The sequence below is a fragment of the Chrysochloris asiatica genome, unplaced genomic scaffold, assembly GCF_000296735.1.
Source record: "Chrysochloris asiatica unplaced genomic scaffold, ChrAsi1.0 scaffold00100, whole genome shotgun sequence".
Taxonomy (NCBI): domain Eukaryota; kingdom Metazoa; phylum Chordata; class Mammalia; order Afrosoricida; family Chrysochloridae; genus Chrysochloris; species Chrysochloris asiatica.
The window spans coordinates 577002-589056 of NW_006408618.1; the positions used below are offsets into that span (position 1 = coordinate 577002).

At 37.9% G+C, this 12055-nt stretch overlaps 1 protein-coding gene across 4 annotated transcripts in view; it reads left to right on the forward strand.

Moving 5' to 3' along the window:
• DNM3 (dynamin 3) overlaps window positions 1-12055 on the forward strand; it is a 1007215-nt gene that overhangs the window by 343463 nt on the left and 651697 nt on the right. For all 4 annotated transcript variants that reach the window (XM_006867044.1, XM_006867045.1, XM_006867047.1 and 1 more), the window contains exon 7: window positions 2855-2997. In XM_006867044.1, coding sequence (XP_006867106.1) covers window positions 2855-2997 — 143 coding nt within the window. The remainder of the gene's footprint in view (window positions 1-2854; window positions 2998-12055) is intronic.

The window sequence follows — 12055 nt, forward strand, 5'->3', positions numbered from 1 at the left end:
AGGTAGCACATGAACAAGAACCAATGGTACTGAAGAAAGAAGTCCAAGCTGCACTGAGGTCATTGGTTAAAAAAAAAGAAAGACTCTAAGAATGAACAGAGTACAGATTGAAATCTTTCAACAAACTGATGTAGCACTGGAGGTGCTCAGAAATCACTTGGCAATCACTTGGAAGATATCCATATTTGTGCCCATTCCAAAGAGAGATGACAGAATGGAATGAGGAAATCATCGAACAATTTCATTAATATCACATGCAAGTGAACTTTCACTGAAGGTAATTAAAACACACTTGGTGCAACAGTACATTGATAAGGAACTGCCAGATATTTAAGCCAGAATCTGAAAAGGACATGGAATTAGGGATATCATTGCTGTTGTCAGATGGATCTTGACTGAAAGCAGAGATTTTTACCTGTGGTTTATCGACTATGATAAAGGTTTTGACTGTGGAACACGACAAACTAAGGCTAACATTGAAAAGAATAGGTATTCCAGAACTCATAATTGTGCTCATGTGAAACCTGTGCTTAGAGCAAGTTGCAGTTGTTAGAACAGAACAAGGGAACACTGAATGGTTTAAAATCAGGAAAGATGTGTACCAGGGTTGTATCCTTTCAGTTTATTTACTCAATCTGTATGCTGAGCAAATAATCCAAGAAACTGGATTATGTGAAGAAGAATGTGGCATCAGAATTAGAGGGAGACTCATTAATACCCTTTAATGTGCAGATTACACACATTGCTTGCTCAAAGTGAGGAGGACTTGAAATACTAATGAAGATCAGAGGTTACAGTGTTCAGTTTGGATTGCACCTCAATGTAAAGAAAACAAAAGTTGTTACCATTGGACCTGTAAATCACATTATGCTAAATGGAGAAAAGATGAAATTGTGAAAGACTTCATTTTGCTTGGACCTACAATCAACATTCATGGAAGCAGTAGTCAAAATAATAAATTGGCATATTACGTTAGCGAAATTTGCTGCACAAGATCTCTATAAAGTGTGCAAGAGCAAAGATGTCAGTTTGAGGACTAAGGTGTGCCTGACCCAAGTCGTGGTATTTTCAATAGCTCATGTGCATGGTGAAAGTTGGACAATGAATAAAGAAGACCATATAGAAGTGATACATAGAATTTATGGTGTTGGGGGAAATTATTAAAAGTACCATGAACTCTTTCAGAAGAACAAACAAGTCTGTCTTGAAAAAAGTGCAGCCAGAATGCTCCTTAGAAGCAAGAATGGCAAGACTTTGTTTCTCCTACTTTGGACATGTTATTAGGAAGGACCAGTCCCTGGAGAAGGACATCATGCTTGTTACAGTGGTGGGGCATTAAAAATGAGGAAGACTCCCCAACAAGATGATTGACAGTGGCAGAAACAATGTTCTCACCTGTAACAACAATTGTAAGCATGACACAGGACCAGACAGTGTTTCATTCTGTAGTACATAGGGTCTCTGTGAGTCAGAACTGATTCAACAGCACCTATCAACAACAACAACAGCATTACACATCTGGCAGATGAGGATGAATGGGCAAAGGAAATATAAAGAAGGATTATCCAGAGTGGTAGGAGACGAATGAGAGAGGAGCTGGAGTCATGAAATCCAAAGAAAGAAGTGTTTTAGAAAGCAAACAGCATTCCATAGTATTGCTTTGCTTTGGACATGGCTGAGAAGCAAAAGGTGGGAACCAAGTGTTCTTACTATTTGCCAACACATATTGCAAGGAGTTTTTCTTTGTTTCTCTTTGTTGCTAGTACTCTTACAGTTGGGATACTTATTTCTTGTGACATTTTTACTGGGAATGAGTCTTCCCCACTGTATTGTTTTCTGCTTTAGAACCACGTGCCAGGGTAATAATAGTTAGTCATAAACATGAGCGTGTGACTAATACAGTTAGGAACTACTGACATATAACTAAAGATTTATTAAATAGATATACTCAGGCAATCTTACTTAAACTTACCAAGATGGTTTAAAATCATTTCCTTTGTGTATATTTATTCTCTTTATTCTTACTTGTGTATTTATTGTTCTAGGAAGTTACTTTTTCTCTCTTTCTGATTCTCATTATTTAAGCAGTTCAAATGGATTATCTTTATTTTCTTTCTTCTTTCTTTTAATTCAAACTTTCCCATAACAGTATTATAATGGAAAGCACATAAGATAGTGAGCTAAATAGTCAGTGTGTTTATTCCATTTTTGTGCTTAATTACTCATGGACCATTATGGAATCTCTTAGAGAACGTTTCATAATACTAACCCTAAAGTGCCAATAGATGACCTGAGTGGAAATGCCAGTTCAGTGGTCAGCTAGTGATGTCAACTGCAGAGAGAACTTTTCTTTGCGTAGTCATGAAACTTGCTGTGTGCTAGCTAGTAAAGATGTTGCTGTGGAATCTAGAGGTGGAGCTAAGAGGAAGCACCTTGATTACCTGAGATCCACCAGTGTAGTAAAACATTTAGCTCTGAGGACTCCAGGGAGTACCCCTTTATTTCTACCACATTCTGCCTTAAAATTTCTCTCTGCAGGGTAGGTCATCTGATAAATCATTCCATGCTAAGGTATTAATTGAATAGTCTCATTAATAAGCTGTATTTTAACAGGATCTTCCCAGACATAGATAGTCCAAATGAGTGACTAATGGAAACAATTTTGAGCATCCCCACAGGGCAGTGGAAGAAAGTTGGAATTTCTTCCCACTACCTTTCTATCTTCCACAATTAATCTCAAGTGTATATATATTGTCAAAAGTTTTAAATGGTTAGGAAGACAGTGAAGCTTAATTTTTGTCATATGAAGTAATCTTCAATGTGTTTATGTTTTGTTTTGTTTTGTCTTACTTAGCAACTTACTAACCACATTCGAGATACACTGCCAAACTTCAGGAACAAACTTCAAGGACAGTTGCTTTCCATCGAACACGAAGTAGAAGCCTACAAAAACTTCAAACCAGAAGACCCCACCAGAAAGACCAAAGCATTGCTTCAGTGAGTCACACCTCTCTCCCTTTATATAGCATTTATTAACTAATTTCTTAAGCTTGTTTATGTATTTTTTTAAAGTCTAGTCATCATTTTAAAAGGCACTCTGGTAGCATAGTGGTTATGAGTTGGGCTGCTAACCTCAACGTCAGCAGTTCGAAACTACCAGCCATTCTATGGGAGAAAGATGAGGCTTTCTGCTCCCATAAAGATTCCTAGCCTCGGAAACCCTGTACAGGGTTGCTGTGAGTCAGAACTGACTCCACGGCACACAACCACCACCACCAACAACAACATTCATCATGTTAATTTTCTCAACTTAACAGAAGCAGCAAGAAGAGTATAGGAGGCTCTGTATAGGTTATACTATGACCTTTAAAACTTTGTTTTCTCCAAGAATAATTGTTGCTCCTATGTTATCATTATAAATGTAACCACATGCCAACACCATGATTTATTATGTTTTAAAAATTTGATTCAGTATGTGAGTAAAACTAGTAGTGATAATTCAGCAGGCATTTTTGGTCCTTTTTCTGTAGAAATGTCCACATAGCCTGGTGAAAACGTCATCTGCATATTTACAACAGTTTCTATTAATGTTGCTTGTATCTATTACATTTTTTATTTCAGTTCTTTTATGTGATTTATCTGTGAATTTTTTTCAGTGGAATGAGACTACTTCATTTTAAAAAACACAGATAATAAGGTCACACATAATTATGTTTTCTTGTTCATTTTTGGTAATGATTTTATTGAAGTACTTAAAATTTGAAAATGTGAAATTGCCAAGCATCTTTTACTCCTTCATAATCTTCCCCTCGTATCTCTGGGTCACTGGATTTGTTCTTCAGAGGTGTTGATGTAGAATAGTAGAATTGTTAGGTGATTAATAATCCACTATGTCTTTTACCTTATTTCCTGTAGGATAAACACTGGACTGTTAACCAAAAGGCCAGTAGTTCAAATCTACCAGCTGTTCATTGGGAACCCTACACAGGGTCCCTGTGGGCCAGAACTGATTGACAGTACTTAACAACAACAAATTCCTTTCTGACAACATCTCCCCTTTTATCCTTGTGCATCAACTTTTCTCTTGCTCCTGCTAAAAAGGAGAGTCCCTTGATCAGTTTATGATCCAGAATATATCAGGACCTTAGTTGTTCTTATGGTTAATTTGTCCCTCTGCAGTCAGCTACCAGAATGCTCTGAATTTGGCAATTAAAGCACACAATATAATCCCTTTTCCAATGGGGAGGTTTCAAAATGGTCAAATAATTGAGCATCATCTTATGTTTTCCCAATTTTAAAGACTACTAAGATCACACTGATGAATGACTTATTTCTTGGATTTTTTTGGGGGGTGGGGGTAGGGACGGTAGATGTACAACATCATTCAAACATCAATCAATGCACAGTCTTTCTCTTTTCATGAGCCTAGTGTTCCTCAGCTGGTGTATCTCTCCATGCCATCATCTTTGCCTTCACCTCTGGTGTCACTGCTTCTCTGGATAGAGTCCCACATTCCACTCCTGCTGTTCTTCCTTGATTGTCCTAGGGTCCTCTGTTCCTGAAATGTAAGATTAACTACTCCCTGCTTTATGTTACAAACTTTTACCTTTATAGTTGTGACAATTGCAATTGGTCATGTTAACAGTACCCTCTATTGAATCATGTGAATCTTATCCCTATCTCCTTTAACTAGACCCGTCTAGACAAGAAGAAAACTATTCAATGGGGTTCTACTTTCCCACACACACTCTGAAACTAAACTCCTTCTTGACAATTTGTAAGTTAGTCACTTTGTGCCTTTATATCCCCCTTCTCCCATTTTAGGTAGCCAATGCCTGAGTTGCCTTTCCCTATCAACCCTGTATACAGACGGGATAGAATGAAGACTCCTTCCCTCTCAGTTGGTATTTTGAGCTACTACATCCATAAGTATAGGTCAAGTTCATCAAATTGTAGCAATTTATACTTGTTTCCTTTTCAGACTTTTTTATCTTCTTTTAGTCGAGTTGTGGTCATCAAGCCATCGAAGCTAAAGCAAATGGGCTCTATCTGTAAGTTTGGGCGTTCTTGTATGGCTCCACTCACTTTATATCAGCTGGATACTTCACTCTCAGCTCTAGCCCTCCGTGGCTGTGTCCTTGTCCATGGGCTCAGGAGACCCCAGGTCTTACCATAGATACAGGGATTTCTGATTAGACCCTAGGTCATCATCTTAACATCCTTTCGAAACTTTTCTTGCAAAGACTGCATATTTGCCTCTGTGACTTGGACTCAGGTTACAGAATTTTACATAGCTAGAGCTAGCTTCTTCCCTTTCAAGGAGCTGATTCAGCTCCTTCTTTACGGCCTTACTCTTGCTGGCTCTTTCCTTCTTCCCTTTCTCTCCTTCGCTCCTTCCTTCTCTTCAGCCCCTTTATGTATTCTACTCGCTGTCTCTCTCAGTGGTATCTACTGTTGTTGTTAGGGCTTTTAGCAAGTACTCTGAAAAACTTTGATATGAATCAATGTACTTACAAAGTATACTGGAAAAGACTAGATTGTTTGATTAACATAAAAAGGGTTGAAAAGAATAGATTATTCTAATATACGTCTCTTAAAGAATCCTATATAAAGCATGTAAAAGACAGGGTTATCAAAATATAATAATTTCCTATCTCCAGATTGTTGTTGTGTTGTTGTTATGTGCTGTGGAGTCGGTTCCGACCCATAGCGACCCTGCACAGGGTTTCCGAGGCTGTTAATCTTTATGGGAGCAGAAAGCCTCATCTTTCTCCCGCGGAGCAGCTGGTAGTTTCCAACTGCTGACCTTGAGGTTCGTGGCCTGATTCGCAACCACTACGCTACCAGAGCTCCTTTCCTTCCAGATAGTATTAGTAAATTAGATTATGCTGTTTCTTAAGATAACTTACTCAGATCAGTTTAATAATTGTTGTTAAGTGCCATTGAGTCAGTTCTGACCCATAGCAGTAGGGCTTCCAAGGAATAGCTGGTGAGCTTGAACCCCCGACCTTGCAGTTCAAACCGACTTTGCAGTCTAGCGCATTAACCTACAGTGCCACACCAAGATTCCAGTTTAATAATAAATAGTGCTTAAAACGTTGGTATAAACATAAATCTTTCTGAGAATGAATTTATTTTAAAAAATTTCTGCGTATACTGGAATTACTTAATGTATATAAGTACCATTTATTATTAAACTAGTGCTTCTATAAATTAATAATTCCAATATTCCCAGGAATGTTTGAAAATAAATTCATTCTCAGAAAGATTTTGTGTTTATGCCAACCGTAAAAGCAAAACCTTTCTATGTAACTTACTGTTTATTTAAGGGAAAGCATTAATTTTGACTTTAAGTTTAACTAGTAGTTCTAGATGTGAAAAGGACAAGTCTACAGGGGAAAAAAAAAGTGCTAGCTAATAATTTATGGGTTCATTTATAAAATTGCTAAAGAATTTCAGTATTTATTGAATAAATAAAAAGGGTTATGACAAAGTGGTGATGATGGTATGGAGTTGGTTTCAACTCATAGTGACCCTACAGAGGGTTTCCAGGCTGTAAATCTTTAAGAAAACAGAAAGCCTTTCTCTTGAGGAATGGCTGATAGTTTTGAACTGCTCACTTTGAGGTTAGCAGCCCAACTATAGCCACTACACTACCAGAACTCTTTACCAAGAGAATAGTAAAGCATAAAAGAGAAAAATATTTTAGTTATCATTTCTCTTGTAAAATACCTGTGCCAGCTTAAACTTCAGTAAATGAATTGGGATAGCTGATTCTTACCCTTAACCATGAAGCAAAGAAAGGAACTACCTCCAAAGTCATTCAGCTCCAGGGTTACTTTGAAGGATCCCTCCCAACTGTCTTACTATGTTGTTGTTGTTGTTACGTACTGTCAAGTTGGTTCTGACTCATAAAAATCTTGTATAGGGTTTCCAAGGATTGGTTGGTGGGTTTGAGCTCACAATCTTTTGGTTAGTAGTCCAGTGCATATCCTACAGCACTACACCAAGACTCCTGTCTTAGTATAGTTATAAGACATTGAGTACTTACTCATCATAAACGATCATAAGAAATTCTATGTATTGTAGAGGAATTCTCTTTATTGTAGAGGAAGCCAAAAGACAGAAATTACAATGAGACGTACCTAAGATGAAATAAATAGGGTATAGTGGAGACATTTTGATCTCCCTCCAAAAGTGGTGATACAATCTAAGGTTAGATTAAAAAAATACACAGGAAATGGTAAAGGTTTGAATGAAAATACAGACTGTTTAAATAGATTTTGTTTCAACAGTAAATATGCTTTATGTTAAGTAGGTTTAAAATAAAATTCCAAGATCTTTAGGTAACTTATTGATTTATAATTTAAATTTAGCATCTTTGCTGTTTATACTTCAGAGAAAGAATAGATATATATGAGAGTCAGTAAAAAAGTACTGCTCCTCTAGGGTTCTAGTTTATACATGCATGGTTTATTCCAAACAAAGTATGTGTAAGCCTGTCTCTGTGATCAGTGCATGGTTGCAGACAAGTCCTCCCACTAATACATATGTCTTAGTCTTAGTATGGTGCCTTCAAAAGAATTGTCCAGTAAAAATAGTGGCTTCTGAGGAAGTCTGATCGTGGTGGCGGCGGCGGCAGTGGTAGTTGTATACTGTGGAGGCCTTTCCCACTCATAGCTGCCCTGTAAAGTGTTTCTGGTGTTGTAAATCTGTATGAAAGCAGAAAGCTGCAATTCTCCTGCAGAGCAGATGGTAGACTCAAACTGCTGACCCTGAAGTTAGCAGTCCAGTGTACAACCCACCCACTCAGATTATAGCAGCTACTTTTTGAGATTCCCAAGGGAACCTTGATATATTTTCTTGAAGGAGATAGGATGATCATGGAAACTTATTATGAAGAAGTTTTAAGAAAATTGAAAACTTGTCGGTGAGAAGAAGGACAAGAAAATTGTGCCAAGGAACTTTTTTTCCGTCTTAGCAATGTACCTACTTATTTTTAAGGGTAGCAAGGGCTATTATCCTATACGAATTTCATTGGAAAACTGCACCCTATCCATTTTACAGTCCTCACCTTGAAGAATGACATTTTGAGCCTCTCAAAGATGAAAAACCTGCTATTTTGATGGGTACATATAAATCCAAAGAGTGCAGAAAGAATCCTTTGGGGAAGGGTTGGAGAGATGAAACCACTATCTTCAGCAGTATATAGACCTTGATAGTGGATATGTTGACAGACGGAACCGTCACATTTTGATATTTTGTTTAATAAAGGTTTGTGCAATTTTATAGCAATACTTCCGTGGCTTACTAATGAAGATCATAAACTGTAGTCTGTAGTATGGAGTACACCTCAACATAACAGAAACACAAATCCTAACAACTGGATCGATAAGCAACATCATGATAAACAGAAGAAAGATTGAAGTTGTCAAGGATTTCATTTTACATGGAACCATGATCAGTGCCCATGTAAGCATTAGGCAAGAAATCAAATGACATATTGCATTAAGCAAATCTGCTGCAGATGATCTCTGTAAAGTGTTAAAGAGCAAAGATGCCACTTTGAAGACCCAAACCATGGTGTTTTCAGCTGCTGCTTATGCATGTGAATGTTGGACAGTGACTAGGGTAGACTGAAGAAGAATTGATACCTTTGAATGGATGATAGAAAGTTTTGACTGTACCACAAACTGACAAAAGAACAGAAAACCTGCTTTGGAGGAAGTACGGATGGAATGTTCCTTACAAGTGAGGATGGTGAAACTTTGTCTCATGCACTTTGATCCTGTAACCAGGAGGGTCCAGTCCCTGGAGAAGGCCATCATACTTGGTAAAGTACATGGTCAGTGAAAAAGAGGAAGACTTTTAATGACATGGATTGATACAGTAACAGCAACATTGAACTCAAATGTAGCAATAATTGTGAGAAGGGCACAGGACTGGGCAGTGCAGTGTTTCATGCTGTTGTACATAGGATTGCTATGAGTTGGAACCATTTCAGAAGCACCTAACAATGATTGTGTTTATTTTTGCCACTTAAAGGATTGTTTTATTATAGCTATGCAACAAAAACAATGTTTTAGAAGTTTTATTAAAAAGGATTTTATTGAAAGGGAATTTATCATCATGTTCTTTTTCCTTAGTCATAGTTTAGAAGCTCTGCTAAAAACTGTCAACCTTGAATGACCCTGCTGGTATTTGAAATACCAGTGGCATAGCTTCTAGCATCACACCAACAAGCAAATCACTACAATAAGAGAAACTGACAAATGAGTGGGGTACTATCTACTGGAGACTCAAGAATGAACAAGACTTTTGTCCACAAATAAAGTTCACAGTAGAGCAGAGGAAACAGATATATAAACTATTAACTATGTAAAAATGTAGTAAATGCTATGTTTTTGGTTAAGTAAAAATATATACTCAGGTGAGGCAGCAATTATATGCGAGCATGAATGTGAGTTTACGTCTAAAGTGATAATGGAGTGGTGGCTTCGTTTCTTAGTGTTGCTCTAACCAATGTACCACAGGAGGTGAATTTACAGGATACAAATTGATTTTCTCACAGGTTAGGAGCTAGAAGTTCGCATTCAGTGTGTGTCTTTAGGGGGTGGAGATCCTTTCTTTTCTCTTTTACTTACTACCCATTACCATAGAGCTGATTCCAACTCATGGAGACCCTATAGGGTAGAGTAGAACTTCCCCATAGAGTTTCCAATTCTGTAATCTTCTTGGGAGCAGATTACCACCTTCTTTTCTGGTTAGTAACTTAGTGGTTACCCACGGCACCACCAATGCTCTTATGTAGTGGTTATGAATCAGGCTACGAACCTAAAGGTCAGCAGTTCCATGGGAGAAGGATGAGGCTTTCTGTTCCCGTGAAGATTTACAGCCTCGGAATCCCTGTACGGGGTCGGGGTCACTATGACCAACTCCACGGCATATCACGATGACCAGTAACTGTCAGTCCATGAAATTTCTGGACTTACAGATAACTTCTACCTCTGTCATCTTCCTCCAGTGTCTGTCTTGCTCCTGTGTTGGCCTGTTTGTCTCTGTGTCATGCTCCTTTTCATGTCACTCAGGAGGAGAACTGGATTAAGGCATGTGAGATTCCTAAACGTAGACAATCTGTGGTGCCCCCTCCTCTGCTTATTCATGCCTTCACATGAGACAATCCACCAGGGATCCACAGTAAAAAGATGAGGGTTTCTGCTCCCTTAAAGTCTTACAGCCTCAGAAATCCTGTGAGTTGGGATTGACTGAGTGGCACACCACCACCATCACACATATATGTGTGTGTGTGTGTGTCTTAGCCATCTATGATTGATGTCAATCAGTTTCTTTGAGAAAGTTAGTTTAAAGGGAAATGGAAAATAAAATAAATTTTTATTTTCCAAATAGTCAATATTTAATTTATTTCCTTAAGGAATTGTTTAGTTTCCTTAGATGGAGATACATAAATATTCTGTTAAAATTTAAGTGTAATGTTCTGATAAATGCTGTTTGTTGCTTCCTTGGAAGATGAATTCAGAAACACACTTATTATTGCAAAACAGAAACACGTTTTGCATAATAAATACTGAATTTGGCATCCTCTTAAGTGCCTTTTGTTGTTGAGTGTCATCAAGTCAGTTTTTAAACCTCATCTATTAGCATGTAGTTGTGTGACGTTGAGTCCATTCTGGCTCATAACAACTCTGCATAGGGTTTCTGAGGCTGCAGATCTTTACAGGAACAGAATACCTCATCTTTCTTCCAAGGAGTATAGCTGGTGGACTCAAAGTGCTCACCTTGTGATTAGCAGCCAACATGCAACCCCCTATGCAACCAGCATCCTATTCCTAGCATGTGTAGAGGACTATCAAGCACTGGGCCTCACATAACAGACAATAAAAAATGAAACTCACTTGGTAGATAATTTCAAAATTTTCCTGTTATATACAATATTTCCATACTTTTTTGGATGTTTTCTATATTGTTGTTGTTGGTAGTGCTGTCGAGTCGGTTCTGACTCATAGTGACCCTGTATAAGGTTTCTGAGGAGTGGCTGGTGAGTTTGAACTGCCAACCTTGCTTATCTTACAGTGCCACACCTGGCCTCTATTTGCTATGTTGTTGTTAAGTGCCATCCGGTCATTTCTGATCCATAGCAACCCTGGATAGGGTTTCCAAGGTGCAGCTGGTGAGCTTGAACTGCCAGCCTTGCAGTTCAAACGGCTTTGCAGTCTGGCGCATTAACCCACAGCACCACACCAGGACTCCATTTGCTATGTTAGTATTATATTATGTTAGGATTGTATTAAACTACTACCCTTGGAATAATATTAAGTGTATTCCAGATCATGTCTGTGTGTATAACAAACATATTTAAAAGTTGAAGTTAGAAACATTGTTTATAAAACTTCTGACATAACAGTATAATTAAATGCTCTATAGTTCAAAAGTAACTTGATTGAATTAATTGCTTTGATAAGTTTGAGTTCCTCATTATTGTACAGTATCTGTGAGGTAGAGTTCCTGTTCATTATTTACTAAGTATACGCAAGAGCATACACTGACGTTTGCATCATTGCAAAGAGCACTGCTGACACTCGTAGCTGGAGTTGCTGGATAAGTGGATCAGCAGACACCAGTAACGACTCATGTGGAATCCAGTTATATAGGGGGGCTTCAAAAAGTTTGTGGGAAAACAAAATTAAAAGAAAATGTAAGTTTTCCATGAATTTTTGGAAGCCCCCTCGTATTTTGGGTGAATGTATAAAGAGTTAGGCTTGAAAGTCCACCCCACCTTTTTTTTTCTTTTGACTTTAATAAACAGAAATTTGTTTTATTTTCTCACAGTATGGAAGCTAGAAGTGTGAATTCAAGGTGCTAGCTCCAGACGAAGGCTTTCTCTCTCTGTGTATTGGCTGCAGGGGCAAGTCCTTGTCTCTTTTCAGCTTCTAGTTCTCAGTTCCCTGAATATCTTTTTTTTTTTTTTTTAATGTTTTATTGTGAATTACGTGATAGTTTACATTGGAGAACATTAGTTTTACATTCATCCTATCTT